General features: G+C 33.2%; 1 protein-coding gene across 2 annotated transcripts in view; it reads left to right on the top strand.

Annotated features, from left to right (window-relative positions):
• Positions 1-4,074: 4,074 nt before the first annotated feature.
• Positions 4,075-24,824, top strand: part of Slip1 (SLo interacting protein 1) — a 79,769-nt gene continuing 59,019 nt past the window's right edge. Inside the window, exon 1 of one of the 2 annotated variants that reach the window (XM_066390836.1) lies at positions 4,075-4,309. In XM_066390836.1, coding sequence (XP_066246933.1) covers positions 4,289-4,309 — 21 coding nt within the window. In that variant the 5' untranslated portion in view covers positions 4,075-4,288. The remainder of the gene's footprint in view (positions 4,310-24,824) is intronic. The other variant, XM_066390834.1, reaches the window with a different exon arrangement.

The following is a 24,824-nucleotide window of genomic DNA, read 5'->3' as shown; positions in this document are numbered from 1 at the left end:
TAAATTTTCCGAATATTGCATCGATTTATAAAACAAACCCACGTATTTCTTGAATAAAGCAATTTGGAGAACGAAAAATTACAGAGCGCAAGCTGGGAGCTTGGGAAATTAAGCTTTATGAAATGCAACGGAAAAATTTGCTTCGCCAATGTAAACTCGACCATAATTGCTTAAAAATTGTTTTCTCAAATACCCGAAATTAAGGGAAGTTCTAATCAAATTCAAATGCGACTGGCAAATGGCCTTTGATAAAATAGTCAACCTAATGGTGGCAGAGAATAATATCTGTTAGCCAACCAGAAATACGGCAGCGACTCATTAATATTTCTGTCTGATTATTCTGATAGTAAGACCACGATTAATGAGCCGAGTTGAAAACAAAAATGCAAAATTATTTGCTTTAGATATGAGGGGTGAGGTGCTTTATGTCTGCTGTTTTAGCGATTACAATGGATATTGTAATGATAAAAAGAAGCTCTCGCAAGCTATTTTCCTTTCTTGAAAAAGCCAATAATCGAACTTTTGGATCCATTTTTATTTAGCCAATTTAAATAATTTTGGTCGATTTAACGAGAAAAGCTTAAATTTTTATTCCGCATAGTAGCACCCATCATATATCCTTTGTATATACACAGCTAAATATGTCTCTGGGGAATGACGTATGACCATGCAAATCATGTGTAATACATCAAATCAATAAATAGGCAATAAATCACAATATATCGACGGGTCTTTTGAAGTGCCCGTTAGATGTTTTCTTGAAAAAAGTGTGGAGAGCTAATCTTCAACAACTGCCGGGTTACACGATTCGTTTTGCATTATCAGCTGACCTTAATTTCTTTTTTACATAACTGATTTGTGGAGTTTGTTTTGTTTTTAGCGCCAAAATGTACCGTACTCGAGGAACAGATTTAATTGAATCTCAAGAATCTAATTTCCAAGATCGTTACGATTACTTAGTTAATATCCCGCCTCCAAGTGTTGAATCTCAATGAGAGTACTCACTGTGGACCTATTAAACTGCAAATTTGAGTCAATCCTCGAATATTACTCTGTATAATGGCCAAATTTAAATTGGGTCATTTGAACCACTCAGGCGACACATTTTTGTCCTTTGCTCTTTTAGTATTACTAAGGATAATTGAGGGAAAAAATTTCTACAGACTAGAATGCATTTCCATGATTAGAGACTTTTATCACAGCTGCATATTTTCGCAATTCCCATATTGCTAAGAACGTTTCCTAATTATTCACTTTGGAGTAGCGGTGCTTCAAGGAAAAGCGTTCTGTTTAAGCTTTGATATAGTAAAAGTACAAAGTAGCTTTTGTTCTTTTAACCTTCAGTTTTGCATTCTATAGGCGATGCTAAAAGGGATTCTCTGATAATTGCCTTGCACGATACTCTTAGTATACCATCAGGGAACGTACCTACACGCATAGATTCGGCTTTGAATTGTCGGATGAAGACATAGTTATGACAAAGATGACGTTATTTAAATTAAAACCGATGTTGATGGTATAATTCGAACTGTTATAAAGTCCGCTTTGTTTACTTGTATTTCTGTAGTGAAGGATAATAAACTTTCAATCGGGTCAAACGGCAATTTGTTACGATTTATTGCTTGCGAGAAATTTTGATTGCTTGCGTGGTGGCAAAAAGTACCTATCTTTTTTACAAGAGATTAGCTAAGACTTGATTACATCTGCGGAAATAGTAAATTATATTCGAATTTCAATATGATTGGTTTTTTAAAAATGCGGCCTATAGGATCGCATCTAATGGGAAGTAACTGTAATGGCATGCTCTATACTCTACGCTTCGGAGGATTTCGAGAATTGATGAAAAACAAATCTCAAGATTCGATGAAAGCACTATTTAAAAATTAAATCCAAGCTTTAAAAATTGAAATGATGCAAAAATTTTCAAAATATTAAGAATGAATAAATCATTAATAAAGTAAAGTTGACTAAAATATGCATATGTAAAATCAATTTAGGGCAATCATTGATTAAGACTCTCAATTATAATTTCTTTTGAATTTTTCTATTTGATGAAATATCTTTCCTCATTCAGATCTGTATAAAAATACTCATTAGTTAACATTATAAAATCTTCCTTTGATAAAAATTTAAATTAAAACTAAACATTTCTGAGGGATACTAGTGACACTTTTATTCTTGTTGCTTTTTCTTTCAGGATTGAACACCTTCAAAACGCAGATTAGGTTACTGCATATTTAAATATACATGTATCCTGCAAATTTTTCCAACGATATCACCTGCAGATTCTAATAACACATAAATACCCTTAATTACACAGGATGTTCCAAATTGATTTTACGTGTTTGAGGATCGGTTATCGTAAAAGATATAAGGTCGGTTAAATTGTACCAAAGTGCCTTTTAAGAATAGAAACATTCCGAATGACTTCACTTATAAAATGGGCATAGTAACCCACCATCATCTTTTTTTGGTAATACATATGCACATGTCTGAGCTTTCATGATGGCAATGACTTATACACCTTTGGAAAAAATGATAGCTACGAGAGAACGATTCCCACGATAAATTTTGTTTGTGTAATTTATTATTTATTTGGCAAAATTGTAAAAAAGTTATTTGTTTTGTCGTATCACATTTTATTTTGTTAAAAAATAAATAATACCTTAAACAAATTTTCATTTAGAACCCAAATACTTATACATATACAATCCGAACCCGCACATCCATTGCGCAGACATTATACAGACATTTTTGACAAACCATTACATAATTACATTATATAATATTAAAAATATTCATTTAAAAAATATAATATTAAAACAGTATAATATTTAAAAATGCTTTTACAGCAATTAAACTAAACCTAAAGCTAAATAGGTCAACATCACAGAAATTTGTATTTCATATTGGCGATTTCGATTGGCTGACTCTCTTGGATATAAAAAAAACTTAAATAGAAAATAACGCGCACGAAGAGAAACATATTCCTTTGCTATAATGGCTTTTTAAAATTTATTCTTGGGTCTTATGTCTTTAGGTGGTTCAATAAATGACAAATATAATTATAAAGAGGCAAATAAATTGATGATAGTGACATGAAACTAAAGCGACGGATAAACATTTAAATTCCTCCATTTTATATGGAAGTGAGGAAAAACGACAATAGTGCATATAAATATGATTTTTAAAATATCTAATTAAATGGAGCTTTGTCAAACATAGAACGGTTTGGACAATTTTCATTACTTTCCACATGACTTCAGAACTATTCGGATTTTCTTATTCTTCTTTGTTCTTGTTTTTCTTATGCTAGGCATCTCTTATGGTTTCCAAGATCGCAATAGTGCGGCTCTTTGAACCACCTTGTACACATCGATATCGTTATCACGCTTTCGGCGACTATAAGAATTTATAAGTATTTTCAAACTTGCTATTCATAACTCAGAAATTACCGACAATAGAATTTTCTTTGTTACGTTGTCGTATTTAATAATTCAGACTCATTGAGGAATTTTCAGAACTCAAAGTGGAAATTTTGGTATTTAGTAGATTCGTTGTTCAAGGATGGGTGTCAAAGATCGTGCTGAATAAAAAACTTGTAAATTATATAAGGTACATTCCAATTAATTTTTTCTTATTTTACATAACTTGAGCTAACTTGACGAATTTCGATATAAAAATTTGTTTTGTACATTGAAATCTGAAAGCTATTATTATTTGAGCGTTTGACAATGAAATAAGTGCACTTTGTGTATTCACCTATAATGACTCATCCTGAAAAATTTTAATTGCTTGTATCAAGAAAATGGTAACCAGAAAAGTTGGATTAAAGTGCTAGACGACTTCTCTTTAAAAATCGACTACTATCCACACGATAAATTGTATTTTGTAAAAATGCGTTCCCGTCTTTCCCAATATGCATTCATAAAGTTGAAAAGTGACGTGACATAAGTTCCGACTGTAATAATGATAGTTTTTATAATGTACAGGGCACATGCCAAGCGAGTGCGTCCCATCGAAAGCTAAACTTTGTGCTTTGCCTTGCTATGCCAGTACGTACAGAGTACAGACCTGAAGATTATTCAGTTTTGTTGCGACCGTCGAGTCGTTGAGGAGCGCTCTCTAGCGGCTCGGGAAGCTCGAAAGTGAATATTTCGCGTTGCGGCGCGGAAACTTCGAACAAAAGCTCACTTTTCCGACGCGCTTTACCGAAATTTCTTTTGTGAACTTTTTCTCCTTCATCCTTGCTTTGGCCAACATTTCCGGTTGAAACCTCAACTCATACATGGATTTTATTATACTTAAGGTAAGACCAGAACATTTTTGAAGTCTGAAAAAGCCGGATCAGATGGGAAAGGCTCCTCCAGAGCTTTTACCATCTAAGCGGTTTTCCTTTGCTTCCGTGGGGCTTAGGGTCATGTCGGTGTCAACTGCTTGAAAATAGCTTATAGGACTAATCCCTGAGTTTATTTGCATTTTTTAAAATATTTTCAGGGTATATGGAACTTCTCAATGTGAATAAAGCAAAACAAATGTTTCTCGGCTTAGTTTCTTGGGTGGTCTTAGGTTTCACTCATATTTTGCCATTTCAGCTTTATCGCAATTATGCATACCTTTTAAGTATACTTACTATTCACTATGTTCAAAAAGCTGGTTGTTATCATTTGGGTTCCAATATGCTTGTTTATATTATTGTACTTTGATATTTTTTTTAATATATTTTTTTATATACTACCTTGATATTTTGTACCAGTCAAGTAGTCTCCCATATCAAAAATGAAAAATTCATTAAAATTTAAGTTCTAGTGAAGTGCTGTTCTTTGTGCTTTAAAAGGAATCAAACTATGGCATAAACATTACCGAGATAAATGTAGTGAGTGCTTTATTTGAAACCTGGTGTGTGTGTTTATTATGTGATATTTATTTTGGTAACGAGCATGTTCAGGATTCACGAAGAGACATTTTCAACTTGTTTAATCTATGGCTTAGAACAAATGTCCATGTCATTCTTAAGCTGATTCCTAGGGTCATGAGTAAACCATATTTAGCACTCACAAATACCCATAAAACCCAGCAATAGTGGTAGATACTATATATTGAAGCACAATTAATTTTTTCTGCTTATCTGCATAATCTATCTGAGTATCAATATAAAGCTTTTAGGTAGGCGGTTCCCAGAGAGCTGTTGGCACCAAATTTTTTGAATCATTTTTGTCGCCTTTAAATATTGTCAAAGGATTTGTTGGGATTTGGAATCTGAAGAGTTTTTGCTGCTAGTCATAATTTTTGGTTAAATGCTTATTAACACCTCTACATTTTCTCAGCCCGTTATTATCAAGAAGGTCCTAAATCGTCCGGGAGTGCTAAAAGATGCAAAAAATCCATCAAAAATGCGACACACAAGAAATTGCCGACGAGATTTATGGTTTCCTGCACGCCTCTTGAATTTTTTATGTGTGTAATTTTTTTTAATTGCCCAGTGGCATTTAAAGAGAAATCTGACACTTTTGGCAATACTATTTTACCAAGGGAATTTATTATACATACATATTATGTCATATATGTCAACATATAAAAACTCAAAAGTAATCATGATTAATCCACGTAGCTTGAGGCTTAACTGCTGTGAAGTGCCATGAGAGATATCTCTTCTAAACTTTAGAAAACTCTTGATAATAAGAGTTGTAGTATTATATAGTAGTTCAAATTATTACAACAACCTTTGTCGTTCATTAACTTCATAGGCATTCCATATAGGCATTTATCCCCTCCTTCAAAAGATTTATCTCTCTTTCGTCCCTTGGAACGGGATAAAAAAATGGGATAGATGTATTCCGGTACGTATGGTAATTTCTTGGGAAATTCATCTCCTCTCCAATGTGGATAGATAGACAAACTTTCATCATTAGGAGCAGTACTGTGCAATAAGTAGCCTCAAAATCATTTCTGAAACCTCTTAATAACGTCTTAATAGTTTAATCGACACAGTCTGATTACAAAACCTTCAGCCTGGTGATGAAGTCAAGTGAACTTGTGTGCTCAGGTTGGCCCAAATGAGATGGTACACTATATTATTCTCGATTTCACGAGATCTTTGAAGTATTTTGTCGATTCTGTCAAAGATTCTAACTTCTTAGAATTTCAGTAATTTGCGTCTTGATTATATTGTTATCAAGATATTTTTTTAACCCTCAGAAATTTCAAGGAATTTTTCTTGGAATTTTTTTAAAACTTTTTTTGGGTTTTTTTCATGAATTTTTACTTTGAAAGAATTTTTTGTGGAATTTTTGGCAATTCTTTTTTTTTTAAAGAAAACATTTTTTGTTTTTTTTAACTAATTTCTAAAATACACATGTAATAATTTTAACACATTTTTTTAACAATTCTGTTAAAATTTCCACAGGTTTTTAGTCTAGTTCATTTCGGTTTTAAGTAACTTGTAAAAAGTATTCTTGGATTGTTTGATTTTTCAAACGAAATTTTTTAAAATTTACTTAGCACCTGTAAGTAATTTTAATTAATCTTTTGGCAATTATTAAAGCATTTTTGGGGAACTATCGGAGATCTCATGAGACATTCAAGGAATTTTCATTTTCCAGTGGCGTTCAAGCATGCCGCTGAATATTAAAAAAAAAACGTTGGCATGCTACTGCTGTTTCATACAATACAAATCATTCTTGAATTCGAGATTTTATCTTCACGAAAAAACCTGTCTTTGGAGTTTTTTATACGACTCACTGTTTTCCAGTGAATGATAAAAACTCTTTTAACTCACCTTTAAAACTGACATACAGTTCGGTACATATACATATCTAGACTACGACGTTTGAAGAGAAAGGGGAAATAAAAGCATCTCAAACATTTTTTTGTTTATGGTGGAACTCCCAAAATATAGTTACTTTTATTGATCGACTCTATAATCGCTCATCGTGTGTTTTTATTGGCATTCTTTTTGTAGCACTAAACTGACGTGTTGAATTGTACTGCTGTCTCTTATGGCAAAGCTTAAAGGTCAAGACTGACTTGAGCAGTTTTTCTGCAATGTAATGCTCAAGACGAGCAGTACATTACAATGCTCGTATTCTTCATGCCACGACTACTCATTTTCAATGCTTGGCTCAACAGAGCTGCACTATTTTATGGACAGTCGATTCTGAAATGGCAGATTCACGATGCGTACTGACTTATAATGCAACAATCAAAAAGTTTCGTTTAAGGCCCGCGACTGACTTTAACTAAATATTGTAATGGAACACGAACATTCGCTAATCAATGCAGATAAGAAAGCGCGAATTGAACTCGAATGACGAACGGAGCATCCGTGCTCCACTTGACGGTTATTTTTTTAACGAATCGAAGACCAACGAAACACGTATTTTGGTAATTTTGCGAAATTTATGTAAAGCAATGGAGTGCTCTGATGGCAAGTTTTTTTTTATTGATCTTTATCGCATTAATAGTACATTACAATGCGAAAATAGTAAGAAGCGTCTACCATTTGAAAACCGACTGACTGATAGTCTCTAGAAAGCAGTGCAGCATTGTTGAGTCAAACATTCAAAATGATCATTCGCGTTGCCAAGACTACTAGCATTGTATTGTAATGCTCGTCTTTAGCATTACATTGCAAATGTCTGCTCAAGTGAGTCGCGGCCTTAAAAACCGACATTGAAGTGGAGCACAGAGGCTTCGTTCTTGCTCCCTTATAGGCACTGACTAGCGAATGTTCTTGTTACATTACAACATTCACCTGCAAATCAGTTGTAGACTTAATGTGTCACTATATTTTCCTAAACGAAGCTTTTTTCGAATATAGTTTTTATAGTTAACTTTGTAAATGCGTAATTAAATTATTGCAATTGCAATTCGGGACACATATGTATATATGTGTATATGTACATGCTGTTACTGCAATCAGGTTACAAACTTTAACGGTAGACTTCTCAATAAATTTTCTTAATACAGAATGTTAAAGTTTAAAATATATCATTTTTTTAGGTTAAGAAATTATATTAAAATTTTACGGATTATAATAGGAGCCGTATACGAGATCCTAAATAAGTTTAAGAAATCTAAAGATTATAGTATATAACATATATATATAATTTATACTAAAAATGTGCTGCAAAACTATTCATAAAAGCAAAAAATGGAATCTAATTATAAACATTCAACACTCTGTATTTCTTGCTATTATGCGCTCGAGAAACATACGTGCCTTACCTATATTTAGCGGTAGGTACCTACTTTAAAAATGTATGCGATTTTAGTGCTCCTTTAAAGGTTGTAAAACAGTAAATAAAAAGGATCTTTATAAAAACGATCTAAAGAAAATGATTTTCCATTGGGACCTCGATTGGGACCATCTAACGAGATATTGCAACTTTGATGAAAAAAAATTTCAACCATAACTTTTAAAATGTTTCAGGTCCTTTCTTGTCGTTTTAAATTAGCGACGGAAAAAATCTTAACAAAATTCTTGAAAATAAAGGCGGTGGGAAAGAATGTTATTGCCCTAAAGGGACAGCACTAATGTGTCAATAAAGATATAAATTATAGATCCTTTCCTTTTAAAAGTCGGCTTTTCAACTTCGTCGAATTCTGTTAGCCAAATGTTGGACCCCTCGGAGAATAACACGGATGCCAAGTTTATTAAATTTTCACTGAAATGTCCGTAATTTGTGTACCACAAGTGATCTACAGGGTATTAATTAATTCATGAGAACATTCCAGAAGTTTATCTTCCGACCCTGAGACGACGTCCCAGAAATTTTAGACAAAGTGTGCACATGGGCATAGTCCACGAAGTTTGGCAACGCGGTACTAATGGGAGTAAGGGTCCTTTTGGTGGGAGTGTTTTTACCATCAAAGCTGTTCAATTTAACATTAAATTTTCTAGCGTAGTAAATTCAACTCGTTCCTTAATTTACATTATTAGATAAAACTATCTCATCTTGTGCAGCCATTCTGACGGTCTAACGATGTGACAAAAGGGACCGAAACTTTTTTAAGAAGAGAAAAAGCATTAAGCTCTACGGCCCTACGGGAAGGCGCGTCATACAACCTAGCTATTCAGGATATTAGCAACTATATAACGCTCTTTAATCCTGGGATAATTGAATGTTCCTATGGGTAGTTAACCTTCTGTAAAGAACCGTATTGTATTAGCTGCTCGATAGGAAGAGAGCCTCGACTTCTCATAAACAAAAACTATTTCAACATAGTGCAGTGAGCTTTAGAATAACAAACTTACAGGTTACAAAGTAAATACATAAACAAAAAACTGTTCGTGTTTTACATCTTAGAACGTGAATTACGAATAGTTAAATAGTGTTTACCCTTTTTCTTGCTTAATAGTTGAATACTTGTTTTATTTGCAAACTAGAATCATCTTGCCCCAGAAAATCCAAGCTAAAGCCCACATTTTGTCACATGCACACATTAGCCTGGCACGGTTTTTACTTTAGAGATTGTAATCTCGGAGGATATTATGCTCGCCTGCATCTCTTTATGTTAGCTATCTGTCTCAGTGGTACTTGATGACACCTTCCCTGAATGGATAACATATCGCGTTTGGCTTCCGTCAGCCGAGCATGAAAACTAGCTTTTATTCACTTTTTCCACCTTTACTTTAGCAGATTTAATTTTGGTTAATAGTTCGAATAATATTCCTCTAAAACGGCCAGATCCGAGGAAAGATTGTGCCCGTTCTGTTGCGAGTTAATTGGTTTTAAAATTGGTTCATTTCATTTTTCGTTCTATAAACTTTTATTGATCTGTAAGCGGAAATCGGAAATATTCCTAATTAGGCTTTTGAGGTAATTGGATCTTTGACACTAACACTTCAAGATGTTGGAATACAAATTTTTGCTTTCCATTCATTCGAGAAATTTTCGGTTCGTGTAATGAGTTGGGACCTAACCTAGACTAATCTAGAAGCCGACATGTGTTTCCAGGATTCCTGCAGTGCCAGTTTATCCTACGACAGGATCGATATTCCTTCTGAGGAAAAGATATTTTTTCAGCTTTATTATGTTCTTACCAATAACTAGGAACCTATTTGTTAGTTAAGTTGGACGTGTTCAAACGAATATTAGAAGTATTTGAGAAAAGCGTATTTTTGATGTTTCTGAAGAAGTGCGATTTATGATGAATTTTTAAGTGTTTTTTTGACTTTCCAGGTTTTGTGGCGAATGATATGCGTTTCTACATAATTTTTCTTTTGATATACTATTTATGCAAGGTGTTTTGTACGATCAAAGTAGATGATTATCCAGCCCGTTTTCACTAAAACATGTCATAAAACAGTCCAGAAATGTTTTTTTTTTTACAGAAATACAGGACTTTAAAATTTAAAAGTGGATCAATTTTTCACGCATTATTTACTTAAAATTTGGAGCCAATACCGTATATCAAGAAATCGCAAAAAAGCCAACTTTTCCCAATTTTACGAGACCTGCATATCCAAGAATTTCTAAGATAAGTTAGAATAGAAAAGTATTCTTCAAGAATATTCGCATAATTTTTTCGAATTTTGTCAACGTTACACGTTTTAGAGAATTTTATGTCTAATTGGAATAACTTCATAAAGACAAAATATTTTTTTAGCGATGACGAAAATGTGAACATGATCTTGGAACTGTCTTGCATGTCTTACCAAAACCTGAGGCCCTCAAGTCGTCCCTCCTACAGGGCGAGGCAAAGAATCACAGTCAAAACAATGGAATAAAATAATGTAAATATGACTTAGACAATGATAGTTGCTGTCCAATGTAAATGATAGTAAGAAGCTCTGTAGGTGGATTCTGGCTTTAGGTGTACCATTTCAACAATAAAGCACTTTTCATCTGCATAATTGTTCGCGCCCTCCTCCCTCAGCTTTTTAACTTGATTTCGCGTTGGGTTTGATAGATTTCCCGATAAATAAAAGCCTGTAACAAAGAGAATTAATGAGGGATTCCGTTTTGATTGGGACTTTTTAATATGCTGATCGATATGTGATACCATAATTCAAAATCAAATTTACCTCTTGCACGCCAGTGTGCATTGTGATGACTATACACTGCTAAACATAATTATGGTGTCCTGAAACGCAACCGGTCGTGTACTAACGTGTCCGGAAATTGTCGGTGCATGTTAAGGAGAGATTTTCATAATGGTTTAATCAGCATGTTTCATTTTCCATAGTGTGTGTACGCAAAAATTACTAGCAGAGATCGTGACATTTGACCTATGATTGAGCGTATCCGAGACTAGCTTACATTTGCCACCCATTTCGTGTAAATTAAGCAACCATTCATCTGTCAATTTTAATTTGAGGTCTGCTTAGTTGTATGTTTCACTTGCCCAACGCAAACTAGCCAAATCGACACGGTGCTATAGGTACTAACAAGAAAACGGGTATCGGTATTTTTCCATCTTCCTATAAGGAGTTACGTGCCCATATTTTTAAACCTTTTATTTTGTGCCCGAGCAATGGGCACGAAGATCGTCTACGATAAGATCTTTGCAATTTTAGCAAAGGCACACCACGCGAAATGAAATTGTTCTTTTCCTGCTATACCACTATGCGGTGTCCCACATTTGAGAACCCATACAATACCTCGGGGCTACTTGTGTAAACCGTCCTAAACAAACCATAAGACCAGAGGTTGGTATTAATAAATCTGTTTGACTTTTGCAATTAGTTTGAATAGTCATATTGTTAGGGTTTGTGACCTAAAGAAAATTCATATAGGTTTTTCTTACATGGACTGTGTTGGTTTCAAATTTATATACAGTAGATCCACAAAAGTTTTTGCGTGGCAAAAAGGTTGCGACTTTACAAAAATAGATCAAAAATCACAAAAGGAAGCTATTTTGATAAGCTAAATAATAAAATAAAAAATATACTATTATATATGTATGTATATGTATTATACTATATCTATTATATATGTATGTGTATATACATGCATATACATATATAATAGATATCTTTGAAAAATAGATCGGGTCAAAGAATATCTAAATAAAAAAAATAACCTGTATAATTTTACGAGCTTTTTGGTTATCATTACTAACAATTTTCGCAATTTTTTCTCCCAATAACCTAATCAATAATAATAATAAGACAATCAATAATATATAAAGCTGTTGCACTTGCAGTGTTTCAGGCTTTAAAATAGCACTTAATGTCAGAGTAGATCTATTTTAATCGCCAGTAGGAAATACTTTATTATATTAAACACCCATTATTCATCATAAAACAAAGAAATCTCTATTGATTGCCATTTATTATGCTACGTTTCGTTAAGTTTTATGAGCGAAATCTATATCTATTGCCACTCGTGGCGAATAAATAAGTATCGTATTCTTAGATGTTTTGGAGCTGCTACTGATCATCATTGAAATTCTGATACTGTAAGGTACTAAAATCCAGACACGATAAATCACAGTCTCCTCACTTTTACGAGCGAATATTCAGGGAAAATTTCAAAATCTTAAGTCGTCGTCATACGTCGTACAAAATATTTAATTTGATGAACTCTGACCTACATTTTGATTTATCAAACCGCATCTAATTGACCTTGCGCCGAATGTTTTGGACTTGCAGATGAGCATTAATAACATGCTTGATAGCACAATTAACAATGTTGATCAGCATTTTAAATTTGCAGGGCTAAGGTCGGGCCTTTTGATGTGGAAATAAGACCGACCCGTTATTTCACTTGTCCTTTTAATTCCGAGTAGAGCACTTTTTTGCATTCTATTGTTTTGTGAATTGAATGTCACTGCTCTGGTTTAGATTGTACACGTACAGGGATCGGTACTGACAACATTTTGTGTTCTAATGCTCTCTCTTTTTGTTATCTTTAAAGCCAGAAGAGATGGTTTATAACCGGAAAGTAAAGCTCGATTAGTTTTTCTAACTACATTAAAAGAGAAGACGAAATTATTTTTTATGATTTAGAGAAATGTATTGTTCCTAAGCCTAATTTTAAGTGATCAAAATATGCAGATGACAATTTACGGTAATGCGTTGCACATTCTTGTTTCTAGTTCTTTCCATTATAACATGGTGTTATGAGTACAGGGAGAAACGCTGCAAACGCACTTTATGGTCATTTCGTTGGGTTAACCCTTTTAGCGATTTTCTAAATCCTCTCAATTTAGCTCGGTCTTGGCATATTCCGATCATGGCACGTTGGCAAAAAGTGAGTTATCGCGTTGAATATTAAGTCAAATACATAATTTATATTCAGACAGTGGTGCTAAGTTCCGAATTTAATTTTTATCGAAAAAGACATAATTTTGTTGTTTGCTTGCAGACAGGCAAAACGACATTAGTGTTGGGCCGTTTTTGAAATCCAGAAAAAACATCTTTGAGTTGAATAATACATCCGGATAAAATAAGGGTCCACTCTATCATAGACTGAAAGGAATATTTATGTCAGAATGGCCCCATATAATGGGTCTAGAGATCGATTTTTAAAAAGAATATGTATTTCTATGGAGGAATTTTCTTTACATAAGAAGATGAATTGAGATGAATCTGGATAATATTTAAGAACCGGAGAGTTTATATGTATTATAGTGGTTCTCAACACTATCGAATCGGGATATTATTCGCATATAATGCGTCTAGTATAAAAGCTGATTTAGTGTACATTTTCCAGTAGAGAGTTGCAGAGCTTGATATAATATTCATGTAGAATCTAAAAGCCATAAAATAATCTGATTTGTAGGGTTGAATGCTAAAAAATCAATATTTTCAAGCTGGGAATTGGAGGTTTAAGTCAATAGCGGCAACAAAATCAAAAATTGATGTCAACATACATTTTAATAGGGAATTATTAAGCCTTCTGGATAATCAGTTTATTGGAATTTTATGGGCAGTATCAAATTTTTGGGAAAAATCTAGTAGTCAACTAGTTTTCACTGTTTTAAATTGCGTCGAATCGTAATCGGTTGTGCGTAGATTAACGAGCGCAGCGTGCAAAAATCCCCCTGCAGCAAAACTAGTTAACAAGATTAGTTCACTAAATGGTTCAATAAAAAAGTAAAAACCTTTTTTTAATCCTATATTACTTTCACGTACAATCACCAAAATAATATGTTTTTAGGCTTTTTTAAAATCTCAGGAGCTACATGATCACACAAACCAATTCGCAAATCTATTTCTAAGCTTTAAAAAACTAGAATTAAAAAAAAAGTAAGTTCATTGAAAATCGTTGTGTATGCACTAAATAAAACGTGATTATTTCATAGAACGAAAAATTGATGGAAACGTAGCTGAATCAATCAAATCAAACAAACTCGCTCGGACTGAGCTATTTTCCCAAATGCTGGCCATTTTCGTGATTTTAATTGTTTCAAATATTATACTACCTCATTATACGGAGAGATATTACAACTTTAGCACGATTGTTACTCTAAAAATAACAAACATCAATATCCTTTTAACTAAGAATATATTTAGTGCGATTTTTTTCCACATAATTAATGATTACCGTCACATGTGTGTGCTATTTAATGCAAACAATAAATACTTTCATCAATTATAGGCAACGTTGTGAAACCCATTAATTACTTTTTAAATGCATTGAGCAAAGTCGAAGCATTTTCATCCATATTTAAATATTCTGGTGCAGCCAAGGGAGCTGTATTAAATAAAGATGAGAACCATGCGGATGTTTTCTTTTTAGAAAGAAACTGTCTAAATGTTTAGATTTTCATATTACTTATATTCGTTCAAACAAATATTCTGTTTTAACTCTTGACACTACACTGCGGTTTATTGTGGCCAGCGCATATTAGTATTGTTACGTTTTCCAGAGGCAAAATGTTTTCAGTGTTCTCTAGATAAACACATCTTATTTAAATAGAAGAATAGCAGACCGTAAATGAGTTTTGGCCTCGTTTTGTCCCAATAAGTCTTGCCTATTATTTTATACTTATTACATTAAATTTATTCATATTATTTAATGTTGTTGGTAACAATAGTTAAAGCTGTTTTTAGCAAATTACATATTGCAATTTTTGACGAATTTAAAAAAAAAAAAAATTTTTATGTATAGGTTCGTCTAAATTCGATGAATATTAAAAAAATTATTCCCGGGACTCCGTTCCTCTATAGTTTTTAGTCCTCTCCAGATTAATACTTTCTGAAGGCATAACTACTTTATGTTTATTTATATGGCATAGAAACTATGCGCTTTTGGGGTTTTCAATGATCTATATATAATACATAGAAAATTTGGACTACCAAAACACATTTTTTAATTTTTGATAAAAAATGGAGATCCTGGTTTGATAAGATGTTTTTGAATGATAACTTTGAAAACAATAGATTGATTTGACTTTTAACCGTAATGGAATGATTGTTCTATATAAGAAAATATATTTTAAAAAATCCACACTATATCTTTCAATCGAAAACAGGTTGTTAATGTCACATTCAAAAATAATGCAAGCTATTAACAATTACAAGTGTTTGAAAGTAATAGAAAATCGATGCAACTATAAAAAGTTAGGTGTTCAATTTTATAGGAAACACCCTGCCCTGTACGGATCGTGTCGGAATTTTACAATGAAAATACACTTTCTGCGTGATAAATTTTCCTTTTAATAAGTAGTTCTACTCTAATATTATTTATCGTGTCACGTCCTTTTTTCACATGCTATAGCGCTTTAACGAATTTTCCATATTTAAAAGTCGATATCTCCTAAATATTATACCTAAGAAGAAAATAGAAATAAATATTCCCTGCTTTGAAATGAACTGGCTTAATTTCTAAAATTAAGATCTAATGCCTCATTGTCCAACTCCTCCGGCAATTACATTCATTATAGAACCATTTGTCTAAGTTCACTGAGGTAAAATTAATATTATTTAGCCTGATCAGCGTTAATGAAGCCCTTATTGTTTATAACCGTAAATACAAACACAAATGCAGCATGTTTAGTTAACCTGACGCTTTCGAAATTAGAAAATACAAAGACCTTGAATGATAAATAATAATAATAATGTTTACATTTAGGCGTACCGTTAAGTACAAGGCTTATTGTAATTAGCGAAAATAATTGCTGTAGCCTTAACGTGCACGTACATATAAATATTTTGTTAGTAAAAAGCGATTATGGGAAATGGTACTGCCAACTTTTCAAATCCTTAAATGCGGCAACTTTGCCTTGTCAGTTAAATTACACTTCACATATCTAATTGTCAGCTTATAATAAGGTCCTATCAGACTAATCCAGAGACATGTAATGGTATGCTTAGTCGAGTTAATGTGTTGGATGCAACAGATTGTTGGTTAAATGGAAAAAATCTTGGGAGCTTGGAAGTTGCCGCTCTGAATTCTTTTATTAGTTGGACGAACTGAAACAGCAAATAAACGTGATGTAGGCGCAGTTCGCAATTTACCTCAATTACAAGATCTACGTATAAAAGCTTAATGTAGTTACGTCAAGCTGAAACACCGAAATGTAACTTGTTTTATTCTTGTTTAACGTTGAAATTGAAATCATATATTTGTGGTTTGCCCAACACTACATTCACCATTACACTTTAGGTATTGCGACTTCGTTCCAGTTTGGGCAAAATAATTGTTGCCTTTGTGTAGTCAGACATTTAAATTAACCAACGGTAATTCCCCGAACACTAAGAAAGTGAGGTGAGACAATGGAGATTTAATGATCAAACGTATGAGTTTTTATCACCCACCTATAAGGTCAATGACGTAGTTTTGTAAAATACATAATTTAATTAAATCCTGAACAATAACAATTTTAATCCCACCCAGGAAATTAAACGGTTAGAAACACAAAAGCGTAGTGATGATAAATACGGGTAAATTCAACAATATCGTTCAAATGGCGTAATTACTTGACATGAATTCGATTAACTAAAGTCGTTCATAACATATTATCATTAGCTCGTCGTGTTGACTGGCGCGGATTGATGTAGAAATTAATTCGCTTGCGCCAATGAGTAGGTAACTCTGACAACCCTTTTGTGGCTAATGATTCTAGTTAGACTACATGACTGCCTTAATTGTAATTATAAACATATACCCGGGTAATCAAGAGCACATTTTCCCATCAGCCATCGTGTAAATATGTTTTTCTTTCATTAGCCTTGATTAACACTCTCTTATACACGAAATTGTCGGCCTGCAGCGTATCGTTGAATAGAAGTAAAGATTTCTTCTCTATCAGCAGTTAATGAGACATTATCCGCACAAAAGAAAGTTTTATGTTCTGTCTAATAGAGGGAGGAAATCTTAATTACTCAATTACAAAACATATTTTGAACTAATTCAAGGAGACACTGACAGAGGAGATATTCTCAATAAATGCAGAAACTATGCCAATGGAACAAATTTATTGCCTGCCACACTAATAGAAAATCGTTCGAATACAGAATTTAACATCGAGAAGTAATAGCGAGAGAATGATAACATCGATTGAATATTGATATTTTAATTAACTCTTGCAATAGAGGATCCTCTTCCTTAGTTTTATAATACACTCTTATAGATTAACGCATAAATTAATATTACAGCTAATTCAAAAGGGAAATAACTAGGCCCTCAATAATGATTGATAGTAATCTTAAATCAAAACTTTACCTCTAGCTTTTATCGAGAACAACCACAATATAATTAGATTTATAAATAGGGCCGTTATTGGAGTAGTGGAGCCCACACCACTAACTTAGACGAACTCCTCCAAATTTCGTAACAGATTTAGTCCAGATTTTAGCTGCAGGGGAAATTTAGTACGACCCTATTTAGTGCTAAAGGCAACTCATTAGGACACCATTAACTCCTGCGTTGGACTGATAATTGGTTTAGGTTTAAAGTGAAACTTAAAAGTCGGTCTCGTACTTACAAAATCCTTGGGACAAAGGCTCCTTTGTGTTATTCGGGAGGAATTCTTGTGGTGAACTAAACAATATGGTCTTTTTAAGGTATTTCCAGAAGCGGATCGGCTCATTTTTGGCTGTAGTAATTAGGCTGATCTGCCCTGAAACTGACAGCTGTCCAACACTTCATTATATTACTCAAAGCGGAATGATTCATTATTGCGTAGGGTAGGTTTAATTAATTGATTAGCTAGTGAGGCATGTGGATACGCCCTTGAAAAATATCCTCACTTTTACCTTAAGTGGAAATGTTTACCTATTGACGAACGTAAAACGAAAAACATGTTCTTTACTAGTTCTTACACGCCAATGTCTAGATACATTATTTATGAATAGTGGATAATCCTGCCTCTCCAAATGATGTGTGAATTTTACCATAAGTTAATGACCCACCAATATTGAATATTTAACGCCGTTTAATACCAGGTGATGTCCCGAAGATAGCCGCCGTTCAAGACTCCCTCTATGTTGTCTTATTACTGTACGTGTGGAATGCCTTTGTAGTTTAAACTACGCGAATAACACGTGAAACCAATCAATGCCAAGGCGAATTCCAAATACTGTAATTACTTCTGAAAGTTATTAACTGGTTCAATAATATTTGAACAGATGCTGTGCCGAATCCTTTAGTTATGCTAATTTCAGAACCGAATGCGGTTGATGCCGAATTTGCAAATGTTGTACTTCTCATGATAGCATCTTCCAGATGTCTCCTGTCGATATTTGGTTTGAATGAAAAATGCCGAGACCTGATTGGGCTTATTAAATTCCACGCAGCTTGTGGCGAAATTTATGCTACTCTTTTAGCGTAATTTCAGTCATTAGTCTTAAAGCTTTTTAAGTAATTTGAAATTACTACGGGCCCCGTTCAGCATCACGCTACTTCGTGAAATTACACTTTGCTACACGTGACATCCATCACTTCCTACTGTTGCAAAACCTTCTTTCTATTGACTATTTTCAACCTTTTGGAAACTAAACAAAACAATTGAAACGTTAGGAAAGAGATTTAAAGACAACTTTGAAATTAAATTCTCTAAAACGGTTCAACTGAGTTTTTCTAAGAGAACCAAATGCGCGCAATGAACGCGTGAATTGGCTAAATTTTTATATCTTCTTCAAGACATTAGTAGTGAAAATTTAAATTCACAGATTGGTAGTTACTAAATTCAGCACTGTTTTCATTTGCAAGTGTTTCCATGCTATTTCAATCCCGATATGATCTCGAAAATTAGCGAATCGATCTTGAAGCAAAACGAAATCGAGAAACGAAAGGAATAGAATTGAAAACAGGTTTGCATGGCAAAATTCAAAACTCAAAACATTTTCAGAATGTTTTCAATTTGCATGGAATTATAGTGAATATAATCGAGGAGCAGGGGAATGATTTTGAAATTGGGTATTAGGATATTGAATTTGGTAGCCTTGTATCGGGTGTTTTTCCTGCTCCCCCTGAAACCTTCTTAGGTTAAAGAATAATCCAGGATTTTCGAAAGTATGAACTACCTATGTTACTAATTTCTCTTCATGTACATTAACGAGAAATCAAGTAGTAACACTATTTTACTTTCCTTTAGAAATGTGGTTAGTCATTTTGTGAGTGTAAATATTGTCGCGTGACTTCTTGTATTTTATTTTCGACTTGTTGTATTGATTAATCTCGTGAATAAAATGTTTAATTTATGCACATTTTGGCAATACACCAATATCTTAGATTTTTACAAAAAATATGGATGAACTTTAAGGAAGTAAATAAATTTTCCCATCACCATTACCCTATCAATAACTAGTAAATGTTATTTTCTTAGAGTTAATTTTTTATACAGGGCATCCAGAAATTATTGTGCAATAATTTAGCATGGTTTTCTACATCTAATTATTAGAATTTTTTATTTTCATATTGCAACTGAGAAGAAAGAGATTTTTATTTTGTCCTCAGAGCGTCTACGATTTTAGGGACATAAACAAGAAAAAAAGTTAAAAATATTGAAAATTATCATCCAAATTTAAAAAAGTCATTGTGTGAGGAATATTCTATCGATGTTTAACAACATTTTATGGTTACCCGTTGAAAAAAGACTATAAGATAACCTTTCAGATCATAAAAGAAATATGGAAATTGTCTTTCGTAAAAAACGTATGAGCATTTAAATGATTTTTTCCTTGTGAGTGTTCAGTTATAGAGAGGGTTTTTAAAACGTTATGTTTTAGCTGGATTGATTGGTTAAATGCCTGTGAAAATTTATAGGCGCATATTTTTTTAACCTACTTCTATCACTCCGATTTTTTTTCAATATACCACTGACTATTCAATTCTAACGACCCAATTAATTTTGAACTACATTTTAATTGAACCGAATTAATAAATTCATTAGGCGGATCACAAGATTTTTTAAAAAGATAACACTTAAACTAGATATTTAATTGATATTTTTCACGTTCAATGGATCAAATTTGTTGAAGGTTGGCTCGTTATGATAAAAAATGGTTCTGCGACTTCATAAGAAGTAATTACTAAATCATCCACTTAACAAACCATCATGTACAAGAATTGGTTAACCATAACCACACAGATAAACTTGACTGGTATGGCATCTATCTCGGTTATCTGTAGCAAGCCTCGCATGCTTGCCTATTCGATATGAATTCTTGCGTTTAAACGTAAATGCCTTGTATGACATTAATTCCCAATATAATCGACAGATGAACGGAAATCTATTTTGCAGGCAGGTGACCTGTTATAATTTCTTTAGCACACGAAAGCCCAGTGAACTGAAAAAACGTTTACAGACGCTCAGGGGTGCATCGAGCGTAGCACCCTTGTGATATAATAGGGATATGCCCTAATGCGCATCAGTTATGCATTTCAAACGGTGATTTGCGCTTTCAACGCTACCTTAGTTCTGTTGTTCTGGAGGTAATATACTCCATTAAAGTGACACTCATTAATATGATGCGTTATGTGTACAGGATATTCTTTGATGATGCAGGGTATAATAGCCAAAAAGGAAAATGGGAAAATTTTAAGCAAATTTGGTTGGAAACCTCTCACCGTTTACTAAAGAATATTTCGCTTCAGCTTCTTTTGTCGCTTTTGAAATCTGTAAAACATTGTGAGAATTTTTAGATTACTAATGTAGTTACTGGTCTAATTAATTTTTTGACCGAATTGTAATACCTCTTTTAGTTTCCGAGATATTGGTTTACATTAATATGTTTTTGGTTGCTTAAAAAGTGCATTAAAACTCCATTTTATGGCCCTTTGTAAGTAACATGTATTAATGTGCATTATAATCATAAGAGCATTTATAAGTTGACCAAATCATAACTGAGATATTCAGAATCAATATAGTCTCCAAATGCATTGATTTAACTAAGAAATAGGCCTTGAAAATGCCCAAAGGGTGGGCATTTAGTATGTTTTTGCCACTGTCCAAAAATTTGACAGGATCTCGAGAATTTCTAGACCAGATGGGGTTAAAACATTTATTATGAAATTAATCGCCTTGATTAGCTCGAAAATCCTGCACTACTGGAATTTAATACCTGATTTACTCTTGGATTTAATTTCCGACGTTGGGTAACTTTGATATTTTGCGTAGATTTTGAAAACGCTTCAAAATAAACTTGCCCTCAAATTAATTTCATGGGTTCTTAGTCTATAAGTAAAATGTCCGAAAACTCAAAAATTTGAGAAGTAAATAGGTTAAAAAATACATTAAATTTGTCTTCTCTATGAACTTTATAAGCCTAGTCAAACTCGGATATAGTATCTTTTTTAGTTTTTGAGATATAGAGGAACTTTGATATCATGCTTTAAAATTTCCAAGGTTTAAAACCGATAAGTGAGGTATCCAGGATCAATATAGCATCCAAGTCAATCGATTTCAGTGAAAAATGGTCAATCATTTGAATTTTTATTAGACTTTTTGCTACTTTCTACATCTTACCCGTTGCGTTAATATCTCGGGAACTTAAGGAAACTACAACAGAATAGAATTATTAATCATGTGAAGCCTATATAGAAAAATGCATAATCATAATCCATTCTGTACATGAAATTAATCTAGATGAGGATAAATGGGGGCTAAACAATAGGGATTGGTAAGTATGCTATTATGCGGGCTAAATATGTAATTAATTGATAATTGCATAAAATAGATATCGTTTTAATTGAGCTTGTTGGTCAATTTATTTACCTGATTATCTCATTGGTCATTCTGATATCAAGGAAACGGACACAATGACATGAAGGCACAAATAATTCATTTTCATTAGATATTAACGCAATGAATTGTGGAAAAAAATCTATTTTCATATGACAATACAAAGGGTGTTATATTTTTGGAAACGGGGACAATTGATCCAAGATGCAGTTAGAATAGGCTTAAGCCGACATGACCATAAAAATTGCAAAGTCCCACTTTTTGTTTGATTGTTCTATCTGCTGTTGTTAAGAGCTGGGGACTCGAGCAATAAAACTCATACTTGTTATTCATTGAATTAATCCAGCATACTTACAACCTTCAAACTTTTAGGTGAAAACAAGTATTTCCTTAATTTCCTAAAGGAAAATTAAACGATCCGCAATTCTGAACTGATAAAATGAACTTACTGATATGATGAAACCGAATTTCACATCTCACTAACATTCAACCCTAGTGGAACGGGATGCAAATTCTGTATTAAGAGGATCCGCCACGAAATATTTCTGGTATAATTATCAAAATGCGTACATAAATTCAAATCCAAGGGTGTTAAGTCAAATAAACATGCCAAATTGGAAAAGTTGGGGCGTGTCAAATTTATGGGATAACCTGAAATAAATCTTGATGCAAATTTCCTACCTGCACTGCCGCATTTTGGGATGGGCACATCTGTTTCTTGATCGAATGACACCTAATATTTCGTACATAAATGGTTTTTATTGAGATTAAGAAACCACAAGTCGAGCTGAACCCGATAAACGTTTCGAGTATTCAATATTCTAGGCGACATTCTTGAAAGCTCCGAGATTCTATTGTCTCGAGTTTTCCTGCTATGGCTTGAACTTTAAACAAAGCGCCTAATTTATTCGGTTGCCTCATTGAATAAAAACAATTCTGCTAGATTTCTATTTTAACTGCCCCAATTGTGGATTTATCGGTTTATTGCAACCTAAATCCTATGTATTTGACGACGTTCCTAGACCGTATGTAAGCAAAGAGGAAAGGAATTTGGGTTATCGGACTAGTTGATGAGTGAATTGACCGGCGGGGACGTTTTATCTTCTACTTTCCCGAAAAGAGGTGTCATAAACTTTTGAGCCACTGGTTTTCTCGAAGGTTTTTCCAGAATGTACCACCGAATTGGAGTTTTAATATTCGATTTTACGCTTCTTAATTCTCCGCCTGACTGCTCCAAATGGAAGCGGAGTGATTTTTGATTTCATAAAACTTAGCTACGATAAGACAAAATGTGACAAGCTGATTGAATTTAAATACATTCCAGGCGGTGCTTTGCAGCCGTGTGCTCGTAATCCTTCATAACTGCCATCAAGAAATACAACACCGAAAATTTCCTTTAATTCACCGGAGCACACGTTAAATCACTACACTTACGGTGTTGTACAACGTGAAATTAATACGATTATGAGAATTAGAATTTGCTCAACGCCAGCGGCCAAGCTTGTGCTACTTCAATAATGCACTATTATAGTTCCAAAACTACAACAAAGCACAAACTTAAACTGTACAGGGTGTTCCAAAAGTAAACCGACATACGTTAACTATTAATTTTACATGAAAAAATAACCCTAGTTTGCTATATAGACTATAGTCCAAAGATGTTTTGTTACAGAAATACAGGGTGTTGAAATAAAATTTAAAAAAAAAACAAAAACTCAATTATTTTCAAAATCGTTTTAGATATTGTATAAAATTTGAGTGGTGTCGACAGAAACGTAAGTCGAATATTTTTCAATGCAAAATCATTTTTCAGTGCTGGCGTCATTGAGTATTTTTCAAGAAAAAAAATACGCCACTAATTTTTCCATAAATAAAATTATGTCGTTTAATTCTTTGTTCCATTCTAAAGGAAATAGCTCCTTTAACATTTTATCGTACGACGCACCGTTTTTGAGGAAAAAATAAATAGTGTTGTTTTACACCGCATTCCACTGTTAAGAAAGTATTCTCATAACGAATTACTTTACGGTCTAGAAAACTTAAACTTAATATTAAAATAAACATTGATGAACAAAATAAATGTTTATTTTTAAGTAATTAATAAAACTGACAAGTCTACAAAAATTGCCCAAAATGATCTTCATTGCTTCTGATGCAGGCTTTTTTAAAATTTTATTTCAACACTTTGTATTTCTGTAACGAAACATCTTTTGACTAGTCTCTATAGCAAACTAGGGTTATTTTTCGACGTAGAATTTATTAACGTATGGCAGTTCCCTTTTGGGACACCTTGTATACAACATCTACGTATTTCAGTCATTTCCGTCATTCAGTAGAAAAAAATAGTTAACCACAAATGGCGCATGAATTCTAACTAATTTTGAACAATTTTTTCTTTCAAATGAGATAATTTAGATATTCTAGGTCAAGTTATCATCGTGCAGGAAATTAGAGCTGTAATATAGTCTTTACGTGTGAGATTATTAAAAGTAATAAGGCGGACTATGGGATTCTACTGAGGCCCATTGTAGGTCATCACCATTAACAATACCCTAGCGAAAAATTCTCATTAATTTTAATTCAATTATTTATTATTTATAATATTAAGGGGAATTATGATACTTGTGGTCTTTAAGTACTCGAAAGTTAGAATCAGTAGATCTGCGTACAGGGTCGTACTAGGGCCAGATTTCAACAATATAATCACTAATATAGCGAAGTAATAGCGAGGAATATTGTAAAAT

This window comes from Euwallacea similis, chromosome 6 (genome assembly GCF_039881205.1).
Source record: "Euwallacea similis isolate ESF13 chromosome 6, ESF131.1, whole genome shotgun sequence".
In the NCBI taxonomy this organism is placed as follows: domain Eukaryota; kingdom Metazoa; phylum Arthropoda; class Insecta; order Coleoptera; family Curculionidae; genus Euwallacea; species Euwallacea similis.
This window is presented reverse-complemented; position numbering and strand designations above follow the sequence as displayed.